Genomic DNA, 23,624 nt, shown 5'->3' on the forward strand with positions numbered 1-23,624 from the left:
GAGATTATTAAATAATTTCTGCTACATTTCTATCAATATTAGAAGTGGGTTTTTCCCCAAAAAAGTAAATATTGTGTAGGAATTAGGTGAACAATAAAATGTCCTCTGCTGAAGATACTGTTAAGAATTTTTATTTGCTAGACTTCCAATAATTAAAATCTGCCTAGATAAATCACTCCCTGCTTCCCTAAATTAATTATGTAAGAAAAGATATCATTGTTGGAGACTCTTGTTTTGATGATGATATTGAGTCAGACACCTAAAAGAACAATTAAATTCAGTGCTAAGCAACTTATTTGTGTTTGGCTTACCACTTCATTAATAAGAACATTATTTTATTGACTGCCCTCTGAGAGCTCAGCTCCTGGATAGCAGTTGTTTTATAATTAATGTTTGCTTCCTACTGGCATGTTCTTCAACTCTTTTTCTTCATAGTCTTCGTTTTCCAAAGTACAGTAATAGTTTTTTGTGCATCAGAAAGCCTTTGTTCAAGAAAAGCTTGAGCATGCAAGGAATCAGCATCACAACAGCATTATCCCTCATTTTCATTAATAACTACTAGCCCTTCTACAATGCTTTTCCATCCCTGGTTTCAGTCCAAAAAACAACATTCAAAATCTTTACCTGTATTTTACAAATAGCAAACTGAAGTGCAAAAAGAAGCAACTTGTCTAAAACTAGAGTTAGCTAGTGGCAGAATCAGGAACAAAACTAATTTCTGTATTAACACTTTCAGGTCCAGAAAAAAAAAAATCAAAGGATGAACAGGAATGGAAGAGAACCCAAATTAGAGCCATGGCTCTGCTTAGAAACAGTCTTATATTCTCATAGCTTGTGATTTCTCAAGCAGAACGTGGACTCTGGCAAGGCAATCTGAGCAGAGTTGTTCTAGTTTTGTTGTGTCGCTGGCTCTTTACTATACACACATCCTGTGGGTTTCACCCTTCAGAATTACCACCGTTCAAGCTGAAAAAGGGCACAAAGCTGTCACACGCCCCACCATCTGTGCAACAGCAGTAACAGGCACTCTTCTTCACTGTTTCTAAGTTTTCACTAAGAGCTTGATTTTTAAAAGACAGCAAAAAAATACATTATTTCAAGGTACAGGTTGAAATAGAGAGTCCTTTATGTAAGAAACAATGTGGGAATTGAGACCTGGCATATCAAATATTTAAAATGTGGAGAGAGCAAAGAAGAACATGCCCATTCGTGAATTTGTTTATAGGTGTGTGTCAGCTGCATGATGAAACAAAAACTGTCAACGCTTAGTGAGTCAGCATCCAAGCCAGCATCAGGACCGAGAAAGAGTGAGCAGTGTTTATGGGAAACATCTAGAGTCAAGGGGACGGGAATAAATACACAATGTATTTAAAGTAGCACCTGGGTGCGTGAACACTTAGAAGCCACCAGATGAAGCAAAGGCATATTGGAACAGTATCTTGGATTCATCTGTCCTGCCTCTAGTTCTGAGTGTATGCTTATGTAAATATTTGCAAGCCATGTCTGCAGTGAATGAAGGAATTACATTGAAAACTGGTACTACGTATTTTGAAAAAAATTAAAATGTGGGATGAAACTTTCACAAAATCCTCCATCACGGCAGTTGGATTTCCTTTAATTCAACAAGACTGCACACCCTGATTTACATCTGACTTCAGTGTAGCCACATGCTCACAGTTTACAGCAGAGCCCAAACTTCACCCACTGTCTCTTGTATTCTAAAAAACTCAAAGATTACTACATTAAGCCTTACACTGTTTACAAATAATTAATGTAGAAATATAACTATTTGCCCAAGGACACACTGCTACTCAGCAGCAGAGCTGACAGCCAAAGTCAACACAGTTCATTTGGGTTGTTTTACTACACTTCTACTATAAATTTCTATTCCATAGTCCATCTTTTGTGTTACTCCATTTATTTATTTATCCAGGAGAAAAAAAAGCTTTTCCTAAATAACTTCTTATTTTATACTCCTCTTGAAGATATTCAGAGGATTTGTCTCCCTGGAAACCATGGAGCCACCATTTCGTAAAGGCTATTCGTTCTAACACAGGTTCAGTATACCAAAGCAACTGGTTGACAACTGGCTCCACTCTAATAAAAGTAAATCTGAACAAGTCATAAAATGCCTACAAACATGTGACGGAAGAACACCTAAGTGAAAGACACTAATCTCATCCAACTCCCGCTGAAGCCAGAGGAGCAGCGCTGCCTATCACAGTGCAAGCACTGAGCCCAGCACAGACCTGTCTTTTCTAGCTCTGTCTGGGACATCCCAAGAGCCCCAGAGGACACAAATGGAATTACTTCTTTTCTGGTGGGCAAGAACAAAAGAAAAACCACTGGCAACAACATCCTGTCTTCTCTAATATGCCCGAGGCTCACTGTGCAAATAAGCTTTCCGTTTTCATTTTCCTATTGCTATTTTTAGAACATATTGGCAGTGCCAGATGTCTCTGTCAGAGGCTGGGCTCTAGAGCTGGAGGTAGATTTATAACCATGTGCTTGCTGCACACAGATGTTGAAGATGACAGGCCTGGGCGAAAAGCCCCCAACTGTTAAGATGATATTGTTCAAGAAGTTGTTTAAAATAGTTACTTACAGCATCTTGAGTATTTCAACATAACAGCCAAGGATCCTGTCTGCCTGGGCACTCAGTTCAATGCTCATGGTGCTGCAGGTAGGACTGACCATCAAGCAGTCAATCAGGTTGGGCTCGCTGTCATTGCCAACATTAGCTGTCATCTTCTGATTAGCTGTGTTGTTGCGTTCCACCTCCACGTGGATCTCACTTGCAGTGACAATGACTGGTTTGAGACGGGATTCAGTCAAGGTGGCCTCTTGAGAGACCAGGTCAGGACTTGTGTGAAGAAGGCGGAGGGGGAGATTAGGCTTTCGGTCACACTGCTGCTGGCAGCCGTTCCGAATTTCCTTCAGGCTTGGCGAATTGTCTCGACTGAATTTTAAAAATAAAAATGTAATTTCAGTAGACATAACAGCAGAGAGCAGGAGAAAGACTGCAACATGAAAAGCCAAGATCTTTTGCAATTTCCCACTGCATTTCACCCCAGCCCACCAGACTGCTTTCTCCTGTGTAATCAGATTACTGAAATCAATTAAAAACATTAAAAGGCTCCAACAGGATTCTTCCGTAGCCTCTGTTCTACAAAGATTCAAGCTTTTCTTTACTATGTTTGACATGCCAGTTTAGTATAAAGGTAAACTTCCCCATCCAAGTTGTGCAAAGCTGTAACAGAATCCATGCCCAAGTATGTATCTGGCTACAGTACATGCCCAGACATTTGTCTGCAGCCCTTGCGTCTGGAATTTTTGTTGGACACAACTGCCCCTGTCTGCACTCTACCTCAAGGAAAGTCAGATGGGCATCAACAAATAGGAAACACAGCAGAAGGGAACCCTCAGTGCCTACTGGAAACTGGCTCACATGTCAAGAACTGTGGCAACCATTTTGCAGTAAGCAGGAATAAAAATTTTCCACTATAATGGAGACAGAACTGTGAAACCAGCTCAGGTTCAAAGCCATAGATACACAGAGATTTACACACAGCCCCTTCTTCAAGATCTCACCCTTCCCTTTGCTTTAGGTGTAACACACGCTTTATGTGCCAGAAAGGGATCACAAGTGGCACTGCTCTGGGTAGTGCTTAATTTCCAGAGATTCTTGTGGACCACTGATGTTTTGCTGGCCTAGAGAGGCTGGTTGCATCTTCAATCTGCCTTAGAGGAATATCCCAACAGTGGCCATGATCAGCATGCAGCTGGCTGTTGAGCTTCCTCTTGGAAGTTACTGCAGCTTGCAGCACTTCTGTACTGGGAACTGCCAAGCTCCTTGCATCACCGGCACTGCCCCCACTTTCAAGCATGGAGACAAAGATGTGCAATACCAGATTGCCACGCTTACTGCCTCAAAACATGCAACAGTGAGTACAAGTGAATGAAGGGTCAGCATCTTTTAGGTTACTAAGCACATAAGCAGTAATAAATACAGTCATTTATCCACAAAAACATGGACATGATTGACCAGAACTCCCACATGTAACTCTAGCAACAAGCAGAGTGAGAATAAAGACTTGCTGTCACATACCCATGCTCATGCCTATCTCGTTTACAGACACCATGCATTTGGAAGGGAGTAACATGCAGTCAGCTGGGAATTCATAATACTAACCTGTTGATAAACTCCTCATAACATGAATAAATGGCTGCTAAGCAGACAGCTACAAGATTTGGCAGGACCCTGGGATGGGGGCATTGTCCAGTTGGACCATGCATGCTGAAAAACAAAAAACCAAAATGACATCATTGTGAGGAAGATCTCTGTGGGCATAAGCAGTCAGGTAGAAGAGGGTGCCAGAACTGGACAGACAGCTTCGGGAAATTTTCCGAAGGGCCATAGCAGAGTGCTATTTCAGCCCGGTAAATCCATACACAATGGTCCTTATTTATGAATAAGGCTATGTTGCATCCTCAGTTTCTTTGATACGGTATCTCTACAGTCCCTCAAGCATTATGTGATCTAAAGTTAATAGGAATCTCTCTGTAGAGGCTTCCAGTGCAAATGTATAAAACCAATGTAAGCATAGCAAAGCCCATTTGCTTCCATTGTGTAACTAGGCAGAAAACCACAGCCATATTTGAGAATGAGTTTGTTTTATTTAAAAAAAGAGACTTCAGCAACATTGTCTCACGGTCTCTTCTAATTTATTTGCTGTTTTCCAGTACCAAAAAGCGCCAGCTACTCTTAAGAGCCAGTAGAGAGATAAACAGGGCTGGGAGAAGTAACACAGCACTGGAAACACACCATAAATTAGATGTAACTAACCTATGAATAAACTTCTTCACCACTTCCATTCCAGCATTCAGCTCATTCAAAGCCAGAATATACTCCTGAGTAAACAGTCGCAACCGAGGGCACTTCCCAAAATCCTGTCCAAAAAAGAGAGATTCAGTGAAGACAGTGAAACACATCTGCAACGTACATTGCAACGGTAGGTGTTCAAAAGAAAACAACTCAAACACAACCAATTTCACTTCAATGCTGACAGCTTCAAGAGCACATTATCGCTGCATGCTTCCCACTAATAATGACATGCTTTCTAATTCTCCTCTTTTGCCCATACCCATCTTGAAATAATAGGCGTATTTAATAAAAAAACCCAAACCTCCCCGCACTTAGATTTTTTCATACACTCCACTTTATACCTTTAATTTTTGTTGGTTTGCATTTTTGCTTCCACTCATAACTGCAGTTTTTTTAGAAATGCAACACACAATTTTTTACTTCCATGTTTGACATAATAGCTATTCTGATTTTCAAGTAAATCCTTTTGACATGCAATCAATAAGTGATAAAGTATAAAACCAGAGATCAGTTTTTCCTCTAGGGATTTTACTTCAGCTACAATGTGAATTTGAGAAGTGAGCTCAACAGTCACCTTCTTCAAATCCTGCAGTCAGAAAGGCACCTGCTAACTGAAATCCTGCATCCCCTCACATCACCTGCTATTTTTAGATGTGAAAGGAGTAAAATCTGCTGTCTAGTGAGTGTTATTCCACAGTACATTTCTTCACATTTACACAGGTGTAACCTTATTACACAGGTGTTACAGAACTACAAAGCTAAACTTCCATGCAGCGAACAAGGCGCACTGAGGCGAAACAAGCCCTCCTACTAATCCCTCAAGCAGATGGCTGTGGAAGAAGAGTAATCCTGCAAAAATAAATGGCAACTGAAATGTTAAAGAAATACCACAAGTGGTAAAGAAGTGGTGGTCTGTAAAAGGGAAGATACACTCCCAAAGCACTGAAACCTCCTGCTACTTATTTTGGTTTCAGGTACTTCTATAGCTCAACTGATGTTAAGATCTCATGGGTTCACAAAATAATGGAACAACGTCTCCTTCAAGCCTAACTGTTAGTGGCACTCTTCATTAGTATTGAATGGGCACTTGGTAACTTAACGCAGCAAAGGGACTGTGGGCGATTCCACAGTTGGTATTATAATTAAAATCACTAAACTTTTAACAGCTCTTTCCGGCAGGTGCACGTATACTTGGTTCAAGGGCATGAGACCATGTGTACTTCATCTATTATTTGGTGCTGTTTAATTTCATGAACACTCCTTGCAAGACAGCTTTTGCAGCTCTGATTTGTTGATGAAATTTTTCAACCTGGGTAGGTGTCCTAACTGAAGTTAGAATGAAAGTCCAAGAGATAATAAAAAGGATGTTGTTGCCGACTGCTCTAAAATAAAATACCTCTCTGAACACAATATGACACCCTGTCACCATTCCAGGTACAGAACTATACACAATCAATACTGTTTGCTCTCCCCCTAAAAACAAACAATAGTGCTTATACTCAAACATTCTGACTGAGCCTACAAACAGCTGAAATCCAAAGGTACTGAAAGGTTGCTGAGCACTCCCCAAAAAACTCAGCATACAGTAGTCTCCAGTCCTGTACATAACTTAGCATCAGTAAGAGAAAAAGCTACTCTCAGGTTTTTTTGCGATTTCAAAATGGTAGATAAATGAAGCACTCTTTCCTCACTTTATAGGTGGGTAACTGTGGAACAAAATCAGTCATGAACTTATCAAAGACCACAGAGTGAATTAGCAGCAAAGGAGGGAACAGAGCTTGGTCTCCTGCTGTAAGCGTGCTGTATTACATGGGGCCTCCTAAGGTTATGAAGTTTACTGCCAACAACACTGTCCCCCTAAAGGATAACTTTATTTATGGGCACACACACACATTCTCTAAAAGACTATTCAGTACAGAAGTCCCTGGAGAGCAGTAAAGTGCCCAAATCCACTCCAATTAATATATGACACCATAAATTCTCTGACTACACACTGCGGTACAGACATGTTGATTTTCAATCTGCAAATGTTAAGTATGGTAAATATACCCAATTCTCTGAAGCTAACCAAATACAAGCATTACACTATGCAGTTAGATTTCATTTGAGACCCCTCAAGAGCTCTGGATGCTTTAAAAAATGAGTCTGGAATCCAAGAATAACATTTACAGAATATTTCATTGAACACTACAGAATATTCAAAAATGTTTACATGTCTGCAGAGTGCAGGCACAGAGCCAGGAATACGACCTTTTCACCATCTTGGGCTTTCTACCTAGTTCTGTAAGCTCAAGTTAAATAATAATACTGTTGTAAAAATAAGATATATGAACTGGGTTCACGCTGTACACAGGACAGCGTATGGTCTTTAAAATTATACTAGCTAGTGAAAAGAAGTTGACTCTAGTTACAGAGGTATAAAACCCATCCCTGAAATCACAGCCAACTGTCTTAAATATTTTGTGTATTTGTTACTCTGCCACAGCATTGTGAGTAAAATTTCTTTGTGCAACTTAAAAAATGTGGCAGGAAACATAATATACCACAAAGGATAGAGGGCTGGTAATCTCGCTCAGACCTCACTTCGGAAAGGAGCATGGATCATGTAAGAATATCTTCAGTCAGGGGAGAGAAACTGGTATAAGGCATGAAAAGAGCAGAGTTGGCAGGGCAGCTTCCTAGCATTTATTTCAATCACTAGTATGGAATTGACTGGCAATAAGAAGAGAGAGTGTCTAGGAGAGAACAATCATAAAATGACAGAGTACACAATTCCTGGAATTTGAAGGAAAACAAATAGCAGAAAAGCTTAAGGAAATTCAGGAAACCTAGGTAAGAATTCATTAGACATGAGTTTAAAGAGAAATGGAAATCCAAAGAGCTAGGGGTTTCTTAAAGAAAAAATGTTGAGGGTCTCAGCTCAAAGTCAGCAAAGTCTCTATTCTGACTTTGTTATTTAATTGATTTTAAACTATTATAACTACAACAAGGACATGCAGGGAGCAAATAAGGAACCAAGAGCCAGGTGGGAAAGAACTGGAGCTGCATACGCTGGCACTGCTGTCAAAAGACACATTTCTCAAATCATGGGTTTGCTTAGATGCTTTTAAAACTCCCACTGGGTGCTTATTAGTTTTGCATTCATAAAAAAAACACATGGTTACATGCAGCATCCACAGTTCAGGGGATTATATTTAGATATCACAGTGCTTTATGCACTACAGGCAATAAAGCAACTGCTAATTATGAAAGGTACCTCAGTAAAACTTCCCCAACTGACCAAATTCCACAACATGCACTCACCATGTTGTGTTTGAGAATCCTCTGTACCACCGGTGTGAACACTTCTATCACAACCATGGACCGTGGGCGCTCTCGGCAGTGCTGTAACAAACAAGTCATTTTGTGAGCTGCAGAAATTATGAAGACGGGTCTTCTCTGGCTTCACACCCCATGCACAGATTACCCCAAGATTAAGAAGATCCAAGGCCTAAATTAATCTTTCCAGGGATTAGAGTACTGATAACACTGCTTTCTCCTATGTATTTGCTGTCATTTAATAGCAGATTACCATGGGAGCTCATGAATTATACAAGTTCCTTTACCTACTGCCTCTTCTTCACAAAACTCACTGGAATGTAGTAATTTTGAGACCTCTACCCCTTTTGAAAAATTCAGTTGAAACTTGCCAACAGTTTTAAAAGTAAAGGCATTGTGGATAACAAAAAGATATGTAGACACGGGCAGTGTAATGGCACAGACTTCCTTTCTTAGGGATCAACAAGCCACTCTCCCATCACAAGCTAAAACATATAATCATAATGTATCAGCCAGATAATATAGGTTGTGAAGGTCCTTTGGAGGTCATCTGGTCCAACGCCACCATTCCAGGCAGGGTCAGTTTTGAAGGTACATTAGCCTCTCATCAGCCTTGTCCATTTTCAGTTCTGAGTATCTCTAAGGAGGAAAACTCCATTTCCCTTCCTGCAATTATACGCAGCCCACCCCACACATCTGAAAATAACTAGGTGCCCACCTCTGATGCAGACCAAAGGCAAAACCCCACAGGAATAAAAGTGACTGGCTTATAAAAATGAAACAGTCAGAGAAGTTTCTGAAACTTGACTTAATTTCTGTAGGAAGAAGGTGCTAACAAATAACTCTGGATAAGAATTATAAGCAGCACCCAGAACATTTGACAAAGGTAGACCCACTCATCACTAAGCAAATTTAAGCAGACTTGGAACTGAAACACAAACGTGCCTAGAGGAAAAGTAGTATTCTGAAATACAGAAGCTCTGCAATCCAAAATACCCAGAAGTTTATGGGAAAGATGCAAAATGTAGCACAAACGTGGACTTCTGAGGAAAGAGGATGGGTCCTTACGATCTTCCTGCTGCCATTAGCAATTATATAATACCATTAGGGCTGAGTTGTGCACCACATTACCAACTCATCTGAACACAGCGACTCCAATGATTTTTGCATTAGCTAAATAGAACACGCAGCAGGACATCTCTTGTACCCAGACTGGGCTGTGGGAGTCTGAAGATTTTAACTCTCATGGAGTATCGGGACTATGCAGTGTGATGTACTGAAGACATGGATCTATTTATCATAATGGTGCTGTTAACTATTTCAACATCATTGGTTGTTGAACAAAAACTGAAAACAATTTGGACTTGAGGTAAGGAGTAAAAAAACCAACAATCCCCTTGAAGAACTTCAGTCATATGCAACTATGACATTGCAGAAAGCAAAGCTGTTCTGATACCTTGCAGAAGAATTCACAGAGGTCAGGAGGAGGATGGTTGTTTTCCAGCAAAGGTGCAATTGCCTTCAAAAAGAGAGAGAGGAATTTACTTAAAGGACTGCAAATGGAGTAAGCATTTTGCAGGGAAATATTTTTCAGGGGCAAGGGGCGAAACTTACTTTTAAAAAGGAAGGAATTAAGCATCACAAAAGCAACAATAGAGAAATTAGAGGTGGGCTGTGTGTTTATTCTATGTGCAAGCTCAAGCACACCTTTGCTATGTATCTTCTGTAAAATTTTGCTTTTAACTACAACAGTGTAAATACATAAAATACAGCAAAGGAGTATTATTTTTATAATGGTTTAAATGAAAACAGAAGCAGACCAAGTGTTTTAGGATGTAAAATAACAAGGATGAATCTGGCTCACTGTTTCAGTTAGAACATCTCCCTAAAAGAAAAATCTGAAAAACACCACAAACACACACAAACCCTTTATAGGACGGCTCAAGCTCTTTTTGTGAGAAATAACTCACTAAAAGTTACATAGCATTATTCTTCCATTGAAGGATCCCGTTCATTGAAATCAGGCATCTAAATTTGTGAAAGTTGAGATCAACCATTCCTCCTTTGTTGCTGTGCAAACCAATGTGCTTATGCTTGGTAAATACATTAGAGGTCATACCTGCCACCGAGGGTGTAATGAGCTTATGTTGCTGTTACTTTCTTTGCAAATTAGGAAATGGTACTAGAACAAGGCATTCTCTCTATGCAATGGTGCCCTCGGGCTTTTCCAGTCTTGAGCTAAAGGGATTCCCAGTACCCATTTAAAAGTACTCTAAAAAGAGCAGCTAGGACATTTTGTATTAAGCAACTGAACACCAGATATTTTATTCAGATGGCATCTAGAGCTTTATTATGGCAGCCTGCTTTGGTTTTTGTTCTCCCTCTCATCTCCTTAAGGATTCCAGCCCCGGTCAGTCTGCTTGCACACACTAGCAGGTCAAAATTAACGTGAACTTCAACAATGAAACCCAAATACATCTGCAAAGATCTGGCTTTGGGTACACATAACATTTATGATGTTTCTGTTGATTATGGTGTGCCATCCTTCTGCAACTGTTCACTCTCCCTCTGCTGCTGCAGCAACAGCAGACTGATGGAGAATGCGACAAATACAGTGAGACTAGAATATATTTGCTAACCATCCAACACCCGAGCTAAAGATCTTCCTTGAACCAATCTTTTAGAGTGTTTACTATATCACAGGAGTCTCATATTGCAAAATCAGCAAGTGTTTATACCTGTGCTGCAGCTATCAGAGGATCACTGCATCAGAGATGTCACTAGCCTAAGAAATATCAGCTTTACTGTTTCAAGCCAGTCCTTCCTAAATGTATGGAACAACCACAACTGACTCTATCATGCTGGTCACAGCCCTGCCTGCACTGTCAGCATGAAAACAGGCTGTATTTTCCTTAAGTGTGCTGTGGTTAAAAGCATTAATGTTCTGTCTTGCGTTGCTCAGTTATGGCAACTTGTGCTTCCCCTTCCTTACTGGGCAGGGAGTCAGTTGTAATATTCATCTGTTCCAGAACCATCTACAGAAAGAAAGCCAGTTCCACCCGCATGGCATATCACCAAGTACTTTTAAGACACTACAGAAATACACAGCATTAGCAATACTTCTTAAGAATAGTGCAGGTTAGCCCTGTAACAGCAGCGAGCTCTGAATGCCCAGAAACTGCCAGCTCTTTAATGGTTCGGGCACAACCTGCAGAAGGGCACAACTTGAACTGAAGAAGCCACCACCCAGAAGTGCCGAATGTCAGATGAAAGGACCTTTGGAGGCCACCTCCAACTTCCATGCTCACGGCAGGGTCACTTTACATCTTTGATATTAAAATCCTTCCCCCTAAACAACCAGTTGTAACTGGAGGGCTGGATTACACTTGCCCCTAGAGAAAAATGAAAGTTATAGAAGATCTCAAAAAACAAATAAAAGTCACTTCAGAAACCAATCTTCGTGGCTGATTCCAGGTAAAATGGTACCTTAAACAGCAGTTAAACACAATTCACACCTAACTGGCAGCTACATGCCACCATGTCATTTTGCAGGAAGAGTCATCAAGACCTGATACAACTGGGTGGTGGTGAGGTTCTAAATTGGATTACTGGGAAAATCTGGAAATTGCTACTGACTGAAATTAAATCACAGCGATGGGGAACCAAGTTTACCTCTCCAATATATTGTTGAGATTTTGTATTTTGTTGCACAAGGAAAGACTGCCATTTGATTCACTTATTTCTATGTCTAAAAAAATACAACCTACAGAAAAGAAAAAGGTTGAAGAAAGATATTTTTACAAATCAAGCAAGCACGGGGTTAAACTGCAGTGACACATATAGTAAGCCTAAGGGTTTTATAGGACACATCTGGAAATGATGGGTTTTTTATTATTTATTTTTTATAATTATCTATAGAGATGAACATGGCACTGTGTAACATAGTAAGGAGGTCATTTGGGGAGATGATTAACCCTCAACATGCTGTGCTGTTTCAGATAAGTTGATAAGGAAACTATTGTTGCTCATCTATGAAACAAGAAAAGAGGAATGACACAACCACATAAAAAGCAGTAGAATAAATGGGCTTGGTCCTGTCTAAGTTCACCAGCATTGGTGGAAATACTTTCATATTTACCCAACTGCAGTGGGATAGAGGCAAGCATTAACAGAAGTGTTATCAAACAATACATCTTTGTCCTCAGATTTTGACAGAAAGCTACTCACCACAATAATGCTCTCATGGTCTTGAGTGGTTAAGTTGTTGTTCTGAAAGAGTTGAATAGAAGACATGAATGAGCAGAGAGTACTTCGAGTTGGCACACCGGCACAGAGTGTACTCATAGCTACCACCCGACAAAAGCAGAAAGGGTCAAAAATGCAATTGCTTATTTTTAGAATAAAATTAAACAAATTAAAATATGCTCCAAGGGGTTGTGCAAGCTTCTATTTCTCCCTCAGCACCTTCAGATTTAAGCACTCCAGCCGTGAAAGCTGAGGACACAACCGGGATGACAGAGTAGGTCTCAATCAGTGGGAAAACTAAAGCTAGGAATAAATTTCTTAGAAGTGCTTTCTTAAGACAGGCTTTATGTTTCTGTGAAAATTAATAAAAGGATTGTTGTGGTGTTGTATAACATCTGTCTGCCAGTAAACTAACTGCTGCAGTTTTCCTGAAATTCTTTCTTCAAACATGGAACCAGTAAAAGCCAACACACTTACTGGAAGTCTTGTAAGCTACCACCTATGCAAAAGAGTTTGCTTTTAGCTTTCTCAGCAGCATGATCCATTCAGAGCTTACGAAGTTGTGAGTTGCTAAGATCTTTGCCTACTGCATGATAAAATAGCTAGGAATTTTTTTTTGCATATGACAAATCTTTGCACATCAGAACTAAGACATGAAAAACCTGCTTGGCGTTACATTTCCGGCCCATGAACAGTTAGCTATTTGAAATAGGTGCTATCAAAGGAGGATAGGTACTTCTGAAGAAATAGAATACTTTTCTTTGACAGAATTAGTAATAATACAGGAAGTGTACAATTAATTTATTGGTATATACATATTGCTACAAGAATTATCAGTCATGCAAAGAAAGCCAACGGGATAGAAGTCAAAAAGAGTTTTCCCACTGACTTGAAATAAGACGTATCAGACCCATAACAAATTTGCCATAAATAATCAACAAAACTAAAGAGAAATGTGGGTTTTTTTCTAGAAATCTAGATAACATGGGTCAAATTCTCTTTCTCCCCAGCAAGTACAAATTCCACTCAAGTCAGCAGAAATCACAAGCAGACGCAAAAGCAGAATTTTGATTGCCCAAGTTAAAATAAAACCCACCCACAAACTTTAACAGTTTGTCTCTTGTCTAAATGTGACAGAGTCTTGCAGAAGCACTACTGAGGTCATACCTCTGAGAGCAGTTTTGAGACAATCTCCAGTGGTGCTTGGTGAATAGAGTCATCCTGAAGCGGAGAGGTCAGCGCCATGTCCACCAGCGTCCTGATCTCCTTCAACACCACCTCCCAGCGGCTGGGGTTACTGAGCACCTTCTTGTACTTGTAAATCTTTTTCTGTAGGATAAACAAAAGGGTCACACTGACACCATCATAAATCCCTTGAAAAAACTGACTGGATTTGTGATTCCTACAAGCAACTTCAAATGGGCTGCTTTGTAGTTAAGACTTTTGCCTTTTCTGTTTGCAGATCTCACATGTCTAAACCAATTTCTTCTGTGGAAGCAATGAAAAACTGACTCTTTCTTTTAATTATAAAATAAGGTTTTGAATTCCAGACCATCTTTCTTTCCATCATCTGCTCTTGTAAACACTTTTTTCCTAAGGCTAATAACAGATAACTGCTATTACATTGTTTCCAAAGCTGTAGAGGCTTTTAAAGGGAGTTAGTCATTAAGAATGGGGGAGAGAGGCCATCAAAACATCATTCTACAGGTACTTTATTCTACATTGCTAATAGGTGAATTCACATTCAGTATGAGCTAAATCAATTTCATTAAAGTGAAAAATTCCAGTAGACCCACAGGTTTTTCTTTCTGTCTTGAAGGTTACTGAAAAGTAACAGAAATTAACTCATGAAGTCTCCAAATCTTCCACACAACAGCATTTCCACTCTCAAGAAAAACATTCCTGACTGCTTAATGCTGACTGCTTTAAACTGCTTCCCACCTGCCCCAGTCCTCTGCATGCCCGTGTGTTACTTCTGCCCGTGCCCAACCTATTTCACCAACCACTCCATCTGTAGATCAGCTGGATAAGCAAAAGACTGTTCTTACCTCCTCAGCAGCCATGTTGCCACAAATGACTGAAACTAAGGCTGCTTCGTATTATAAATAGTATTCTTTAGAGAAAACCCACCCTCCCGAATTCCCAGAGGTGGCTTGATGAAACTCTAGAAGTTGAAGGAAACGACGAGGAGCATTAAAATGCCACTCCCAACGACAGCACGAAGCATGTACCAGAGCCAGGCGAGGCTTGCCAAAGCAGGCAGCGCTGGAGGCAGCGCACAGCCCCGGAGCTGGCAGGGAAGGAGCTCTAATGGCTGATGGAAAGCAAGTGCCAGGACCACAGCATGTTGTTCAGGTCATATGCCCTTCCGCTCCTCTCTGTGTGCGAATCTGGTCCACTTGTCAGAGGGATGTCAGGAAGTCTGGATACATCCTCAGGTTTATTAAACAGCACAGGCTGAGCACTTCTTTGTTTACATGAAAACATCAGTGTTCTGCACTAAAAATGGATCTTGCGTTCCTCGGCAGCACTTCCAGAGAAATTGCAAGAACTGTTCACATTGCGCAGCTCACAGATTCAGCTGCCCGTTCTGGGCTATACATGGTCAGTGTAATAAAGAGAGAGGACTTCACAAAGAGTCAGTCTGCTTTGTTTTGTTATGGTTTGGAGTTTTGCCACTACACGGCATTTCCCCCTCCACTCACACAGGGCAGCCCCTGCAGGAACCATCTGAAGAGGCTGCCTCTCGGCTTATCAGTCACTTCCTTCCCACTGTGGCAGCAGATCTAGTGCTCAACAGAAAGCACAGTCACCTCTGTACTCTATCCGAAACACAACAGACGAGAACACAGGACAATACAGATTTCAGATGCCTTAGGTTTGTCAACGTTGTTAGACGGGGGAGAAGAAGGTGGCACTGTGCTGACAGTGAAGCCTGATAAAGCAATCCAATTACCTTTTTAATTAAATTCATGCAAGTACAAAGGCACACTGGCAGTAGCTACACTTTCAGTACATTTTAAGCCACTGAAAAGCTAAAGGAACATAGAAACACATGCTGTGGGCACTATCAAATGAGTTTGGGATTTCAGAACTGAGTAAAAATCTTTGTACTTCTAAGCTCCTTGGGGCATAGAAGGTCCGCCAGTGCTTTTAAGCTACCAGCACTACTTCTACCATCATCACAGATTACTTGGACTGTAGGAAACTTGAATCATAGTTTAAGTTCTCTTATTCATGTACTGCCTTTTTTAATGGACTTTCTGTTAGACCCACTCCAGCACTAAATAAAATCTAAACTTCAAGGCCCACCAGCCAGCCTCATAACTTCAAGCAACTCCTTTCTGCCTAACTGAGGACACTAAACAAACCTAGTTCAACATGTACATCTTCCCTGCTGGTACTTATTCCTGGTCCCAGACTATGAAGAAATCAAATTCAAAGCAGAGTTCAAACCAGGATAAAAAGTGCGGGTGAGGGGAGCACAAGACCTAGACCACAGGGTTATTGTATCCCTGCCTGCTCTGGGCTGCCCATTACTTGGTCGAGTTACAAGGAGACGTCAGACAGCAGCTCCTTCAACCTAAGGAACAGCTGCTGAAAGAAACCCTCTTGCCCAACAGGACGCTGCTCAGACAACCCCACCACAAATACCTTTCTTCTGCTGTCAAATCCACTCTTGCTTGGGAGGAGGGAGGAGCAAGGGAGGCTTCTTTTCCCTTTTAGAGATGTCCATTAAAAATTGAAATTCTAATGACGCTGACATACATAAGAGAAAAGGCAGCAGGAGCTGTACTCCCTGCTACACAATGGAGACCTACAAAAGCTGCAGCTCAGATCAGGCAGACAATGGCTCAAAGGGAGCATCAGGGGACAACTACCTCTGCAGACATTCTGAGCCCACTGCAAGCAGAAACCCCAAACTTATCAGTGTCTGCTTCACGTTTTTAGCACATACGGTTTACCGTACTGGTACACTGAGTTGTAGTCTGCAAGCAACATTACAGAAGTCTTGAATGATGGTGGGAAAGCAGCAGAAAATAAATAAATTGAGAAGCCATCCCCAAGAGGGCTGAACTCTGCTACCCTGAACCTTTGCCCATGGCTACACTGCTGTTTTTCTCAGCAGAATGCTTTTCACTGTTGAGCGCCTTGTTGAAAGCCTCAATTAAAGCTTGAAACCTATCACTCAGTTACAGAAGCAATTTGCTGTGTATCAGCAAGCACTTAGCCAACACTGAGCCATCTGCTCTATTCTACCTGTGCTGACTTTAGAGCAAGGAGAAATAATCACTCATGAGCTTAAAAACAAAGCTACCTGGTAAAGACCCATCTTGGAGAACAGGCACGTCAACACATGCAAGGAGTTTGTTCCCTCTGGATGTAGGTGTAAAAGATGCCTTCAGTTGCTGAAAATACTCACACAATATTCATCATTAATAGCATGTACAAGAAAAATACTGGAGTGGGAATCCAGTTTCACTGAGATTTCACTAAAAGCAGCAGCTCCTACGACAATTTATGAGTGAAAATAACATATGCCAACTTGGAATTTGACCCTCTAGTTACTGACCAGCCAGAACCATGCAGCTCGTGTCATTTGAAAATCTTGCTATGCTGACTTTAAAAGCAAAACCACTGAATTTAATAAGTACCCAGAGGCAGCAGCATGGGGAATAAGTGACAGTGGCAGGGCATCTGTCATTCTCAAATCACTCTAATTAATTATAGTCTTGCAGAAATCCAAAGATCTAAGTCTCAATCCTCTTTTTGAGGAGAAGAAGGGATTGAAGTCCACATGTGAAAAATTACTTTTCCAGTGCTATTAAACCACAGAATGTGACAGAAATACGTTAAGCAGCAGGTTTTACTATCAGTGCTCAAAAGCTCCTAAGAATTAATGTGAACAAAAAGTTCAGAAGAGCCTACAAAACTTTCAGCTTTTTTAAGTAACATCTTGATGTGGTTTTCTATCCCATAATGGCCTCATCCTGTAGCCTTTGCTCATACACCATTTCCTTGGACAAGAATGATAATACCAATGTAGCTGACATCCAAGAAAAAGGACACAAATCGGAGGGCATGCAACAACTGCCTTTTTCAGCCTTTCATATTAGGAACATCTTAAAGCAGTAGGCACACAATCACCCAAAAGAGGGCGAGATGAAGTTAGTCTTCTTGATGACTGAAGTTCGTCCCAGCTTTATTACTAGTGGCCAGGAAACGTTCTGTACTCTTGGGAACTCGTCTTCCCATTAGCAAATACCATCTTCCTTACATTAAAAAAATTAATTGCCAACCCTAATCCAGAATAGCTTGCTAAATTCTAGCTCTCTGCTCTTCAGCCCTTTACTGCACACCAGTATGCAACTAATCACTTCTTTATTGGAGAGGCTAGAGCTACTGCAGTAACATACACAGACTTTGAGGGTTGCATGTGCCAGCAATTGTTTATTTCTTGCTGAGCAACGAGGGCAGTTCCAGCAAAAGGGAAAAGGTCAACCTCCCGCACAGAGGTCCTCCCCAGCCCATTGTGGGGATGGCTGAGCCAAGCTAGTGTTACAGTTTAATGTTGACAGCACTTGTGTAAAATAGAGGTGTCTCTTGCTAAGAAAAAGAAATGCAAAGAGCAGACACTGGAACACTTTTCTCCACTGCAGCAGAACATTTTGTTAAAAAGCTGCATAACAACAAACAGGAACAGTTGCTTGAGATGTTCAACACACACACTTAGCTTGTCCCACAAAGCCCAGGCGCAGTACCGTATTCTTGGGCACCACCTGCTGGCATTTTGTCTACTAACTTGTTACCTTCACGACAACAACGATGGCATGGCATCCCCAGAACTCAGATAAATCCATACACTGCTTTTAACACTAGCAGGCATCACTTACTTCGTGTTATTCTGGAAAATGCATAAGAATAACTTATTGCTAACAGAAATTTCCCTGGTAGCCAGAGAGGGGCTTAAATCAACAGGTAGATCCACTGAAAGCCTTCTGAACTAAGTTCCTACAAGCTACATTTATCAATATAAAGGAAAAAACCAACTTACCTGAAAAGACTACGCCTATAAAAAGTCCCATTCCAGGCAAACAGCTGGGGCTAGGATGAGATTATAGGAATTTTTCCAAACCGGGGACTTGAGAGTACTCACGCTGCAAACTCTTCACAACCTTCTGAAGGTTTTATACAGAAAGACTAACGTGCTTGTTCTCTAAAATAGCTGCAAAACAGCAGCAGCAAACTTTTGCACTTTACTATGTTCTCAGGCTAAGACATTTTCTGCATTTTTCATTCTACCTAGTGCTAAATGCTGAAGTGCATCAACTTCTCTGCTTCTGAATGCTCACTTGCCCACAAGCTCCTTGCCACAGGCCAGAGAACTGGAGGAAAGCGTTATAATTTATTAGACACTTCCTGATTATCACCCAGTTAAAGTCTAAGTAACACCTCGTTTTTGCCAATTCATACAAAAAAGATCCCGATGAAATCACCAACATTTATTGCATTGAGATTGGCACCCATGAATCTATACTCTGAATAAATACATCAAAAGACAGTCTCTATCCTGAGCAGCTCATGGTCTTGATTAAAGGCAAGAAGGAGAAACTGAGCAAGAAAACCAAGGCGATTTCCTTGAGCTCATATATCAAGCCAGGACCAGAGCAGAACTGTGGTCTTATGATCCTCAGCCCTCAACACTAATTGCTAGATCACGGCACCTCCAAGTAAAAGCACCACTGGCATGCACAGGGGCTGCAAGCAAGCTGCAAGTTGATATGCTGTTGCTGTGCTCCCCATCACAACATCTTCCCCCACTTCTTTTTCAGTCTACATTCGTTCACCTGTTTTTTTTCCCACCAGTCTACCACCTTACTCCAGATCTCAGCTAATCCAGGCAAAAAACCCCAAACCCTCAGATCCCTGCTCTTTCACAGCCAACAAAGTTCAATGGGTTCAGTAAGTGGTGACGTGGGTTCAGCTGTTACTAATGCACAAGCTGGAACAACCACTCAGACACTTCCCACAGGCATAGAGTTTGTCCTTTGCTCAGATACCACTTGGACAGTACAACTGCAAAGTAAAAGAATGCTGAAATAAACAAAATTTTAAAAGGATGAAACACGTCTGCTTGGACCAAGAAAAGTGCAAAGAGAAAGTGGGAGCAGGGGGCTCACAGGGCAATCTCCTTGCTCAGCTCACCTCCCAGCATGACACTAAGCAGCTGTGACATTACTGGACCGAAGAACTTGCTCCCAAAGTGTATTATGTATGTATGTACGTATGTATGTATGTATCTATCTCCACCTCCTTCACACATCGCTGTCACATGACTGACCACCTCTCTGGGCTTCTGCTCTCTGATGTGCTCAAGACTATTCCAAAGATACCCTTCTGCAACAAGGGGGGATGAGAGGACTGGAATAGAAGGATATTCTAACCAAGGTAATAATGCAAACTGAAAGCGCTGGGCAAGCAGATCTTAAATTTATGGGTTCCATTGAAGACAAACCTGCATGCAGATACAGTGTGTGTCCTCAAAAACTGAAAGCAACACAAAAATTGTGGCTTCCTTCTGGCCCTGTAAGTGGGAAGGGAAGAGGTTGTCTTTGGTAGACATTCCCATTACCAAGCAGGGAAATGGCTTTGTTTTTGTTGGCATCTTGTCTTTCTCTCAAATCCCTGCATACAGCCCTTCGGTCACTAAGATGCAGGAACACAGCTGGCCGGTCGATCCATATCTCTCTCTGCCTTGGCCATGCATTTGAGATGCCATTTCCCCAGCTAGAAAACATAGAAGGCCAACTGTGGCTCCAGCTGCACTTTGCATGGGATAACGCGGTTACTATCGTAATCAGACTAGTCCACAGGGGAGACCTTGTTTGGCACAGCTGACTTTGATGCATTCTCCGAAACCCTCCATCCCTGCTTCCATTTCCTTTTGGCAAACTCTCCCATTCTTCAGGCCCCAGTTCCAGCACCAGCTTTACACTTCACGTTGGCAAAACATCAGCTTTCATCTTGCACACAGCAACTGCTGTTCCATATTTTTCGAACCAGAGCCAAGCTGGGGTTTGTTTTTAATGTTGCTTCGGCTATGCGGAATTTCACTATGACTGCAGATACGTTTCTAGCAGAAGCACAAGCCACTCCTTACTTGCAAAAAGCATCAGCAGAGACCCAGCTGTGATCTTGGGTTGCAAATCCCATGTAACATCTCTGTAAAAGAAATATTTTAAAATATGTTGGCCATGGGTGTTTCAGCCGGATTTTTGGGGGGTTGTGTTTTGTGTTTTTTTTAAAAAAACAGAAGTCACACAACACCTTTTCCTTCTGATCCTGGGCAAGAGAAAAATCTCCAACAACATCAATACAGCTGAACAATATGTACAGGAAAAGATCTGCCCTAACTGCAGGCTGGTAGGGTCTACAAACCCTCCTGAGCCGCTTTAAACTCTTATGCAGAATGAGCGAGAAAAACCTTCACATAGAGGTTGCTGGGCTCACACAATTAGGACAGGAGCCAGACACCCTGCTTCATCCACAGCACTCAGCCTCTGACTCATCATCAGAGGGAAGGTTTCAAACATGTTTAGGCACAACAACCTCCTCCTGTTGCAGGACTTCACTGCTGCCTGCTGCAGCATTTTTGGTACTTTTCCCCAGCGCAGAAAATGTGCCATACAAACACTGTCTGGACATCGGGATCTCAGTGTTCTGGTGCAATCCACAGTTTCCAGAGGGGTGTGAGTCTGACGTGCTCATGTATTTGAGATTATGCAGTATGAGCTGGAGTCAGCAAAATCATGTTCCATTAAAAAAAAACAAACAAAAAACCAAACAAGCGCAGACTATTAGATGAAAAGCAGGGATACATGTACCATATACACTCCACACTTTCCAAAACCTTCAGTGGACTAACTGCATTGCAGTGCATGGCAGGGTGGAAGAGAGAATAGCATTAAAGAAGCTATAGCAGCTGCTGTATGACTGTGGAGTTTAGCATGCATCAAACAGAAAGCAGAAGATAGAAAATACTCTCACATGAACTACCACCTAGATGTGGCCTGTACTATGCGATTGTCTGTGTAGAGACCTAATATTACTGGCTGCGTTACAGAATGCCTCTGACACTAAGCTGAGCTGATCCAGGTTCCTAATACCTTTAGATACAGGCGCTTTATATTCCACACATGATGGTGGGGTCTTGCAGAGCCTAGTCCTTGACAACCACCAGCGCTCAGCCTGCAGTGGGAATAAATTACTTTGCTACTGCAGAAAGGAGATAGTGTGTAGGAAAAAAAGAACATGCACAATCTTATCATCATTGCACTTTGCCCAGGTCTGCCAAAGAAAAAGCTGTGTGCAAGGCCACCATGGAGAATAGCCAGACAGCATGCCTGCTGTGCAGAACTGCCCCCACTCTGACACTACATTCTTCAAAGCCCACTAAGGCCTAAGAGGGAAAATACGATGCTACCTCATCTGCAAGGCTGCAAAACATATGCCAGTAATCTCAGGCACGCAAGAACTCTGACTGGAAGAACTTGCCACCTGAGAAACTACCTCAAATCGGGATTAAGCAGTTACTAATGCTACACATTGCAGTAACTGCTAACAAAAGATAATCTCTGAAAGATTCACCCCCTTCTATTTTCCAGGAAAGCCAGTAAGATTAGGTAGCACTGAGTAGTACACTAAGCAATTATTTTTTCTCAGATATACAAACTGGAATAAAAAGCCACGTCATCTCTTTTCCTTATTACTCTCCGCTGCTAGCAGTGGGCACCGTTGGCTTTTACTGCAGTCCTCCCCTCTCGCCTGTCAGCAAAACCTTCCAAATGGAGGTTTACCCACCTGTTTTGCTTTCTCCTCCTTGGCAAATGTATTATTTAGCTGGGTTTCTAGCACTTCAACACCATAAATGGCTTTGAAATTGGCTTCTCTCTTGTGCACCTGCATCATCAATGTCGTCAGCAAGAGACATGTGCACGGCTAGAGGAACGTGTTTGTGTCAGAAAGCTGCTGCAGAGCCTTGGGGAGAGCACGGATACTGGATACTGATGCGATACTTGCAAGCATCTTAAAAGGGACTTGAGAAAAGCAGGGTATTTCTGTCTTCAGACTACTGGGCTTTGGAGCTCTAAAATTGCCAGGTTTTCACAGGGAGATACCAGATTTCAGAGCAGCATCTGCATCTGAAACAGCCTCATCACTTTGTTCCATGTTTTTATATCACATCTTATCACACCACATCAGTACAAAACTCCAAATCTCCTACAACTCTTTAGCCTACCAAAATACCCCTGAATTTCTGCAGTTCACTGTTGGAACGGGTCCAGAAAAGGGCTACAAAGATGATCTGAGGGCTGAACACCTCCCATACAAGGACAGGCTGAGAGAGTTGCGGTTGTTCAGCCTGGAGAAGAGAAGGCTCTGAGGAGATCTTGCAGTGACCTTCCAGTACCTGAAAGGGACCTACAAGAAAGCTGTAGAGGGACTATTCATAAAGGCTTGTGGTGATAGGACGAGGGACAATGGGTATAAACTGGAGAGGGGCAGATTTAGGCTTGATATAAGGAAGAATTTCTTCATCATGGGAGTGGTGAGACACTGGAACAGGTTGCCAAGGAAGTTATGGATGCCCCATCCCTGGAGGTGTTCAAGGCCAGGTTAGATAGGGTCTTGGGCAGCCTGATCCAGTGGGAGGTGACAAGAGACCAGGCTACAATAAATAGCTGTGATGCGATGACTTCTGAATGAAGACAAGGGAATGAAGGGCATACTGTTACTAGCACTGTTTTCTGATACTTTTCTCTAATTTGGAAACAATCACTATTCTAGAGGAAAAAGAAGACAAGGAGGTATGACAGACAAGAGCTAGGGCATGATCCAGGCTCTGACACTTGGAACATACTGTTTGAGGTTTTGTGTAGATACGAGCAGTAGTTTTATAATTCTCTAATACATTACGTATAGTATGATGCACTCAACACACTAATTATATTGGAAGAAATAAACACAAGGACAAAACTAATCAAGAAAGGAAAGAGAAATATAAAACCACACCTAGATCCACTTTGCTTCTTTAGGCTCACAAAGGTCTTCTAACACTAAGTCCTTATAACATCCATAATGCAGTATTAGGCCTCAGGATACCAGCTTAACAAGG

The 23,624-nt window shown here is 41.6% G+C and overlaps 1 protein-coding gene across 3 annotated transcripts in view; it reads right to left on the reverse strand.

Annotated features, from left to right (window-relative positions):
- The window catches only part of CMIP (c-Maf inducing protein), a 129,378-nt gene that overhangs the window by 22,904 nt on the left and 82,850 nt on the right, over positions 1 to 23,624 (reverse strand). For 2 of the 3 annotated variants that reach the window (XM_069868615.1, XM_069868618.1), the window contains exons 4-10: positions 13,616 to 13,777; positions 12,431 to 12,472; positions 9,660 to 9,722; positions 8,189 to 8,269; positions 4,847 to 4,950; positions 4,193 to 4,297; positions 2,606 to 2,959 (exon numbers count right to left, since the gene is read on the reverse strand). In XM_069868615.1, the coding sequence (XP_069724716.1) occupies positions 2,606 to 2,959; positions 4,193 to 4,297; positions 4,847 to 4,950; positions 8,189 to 8,269; positions 9,660 to 9,722; positions 12,431 to 12,472; positions 13,616 to 13,777 (911 nt within the window). Of the gene's footprint in view, positions 1 to 2,605; positions 2,960 to 4,192; positions 4,298 to 4,846; positions 4,951 to 8,188; positions 8,270 to 9,659; positions 9,723 to 12,430; positions 12,473 to 13,615; positions 13,778 to 14,496; positions 14,616 to 23,624 lie in introns of those variants that run through there. The other variant, XM_069868617.1, reaches the window with a different exon arrangement.

Source organism: Phaenicophaeus curvirostris, chromosome 14, assembly GCF_032191515.1.
Source record: "Phaenicophaeus curvirostris isolate KB17595 chromosome 14, BPBGC_Pcur_1.0, whole genome shotgun sequence".
Classification (NCBI taxonomy): domain Eukaryota; kingdom Metazoa; phylum Chordata; class Aves; order Cuculiformes; family Cuculidae; genus Phaenicophaeus; species Phaenicophaeus curvirostris.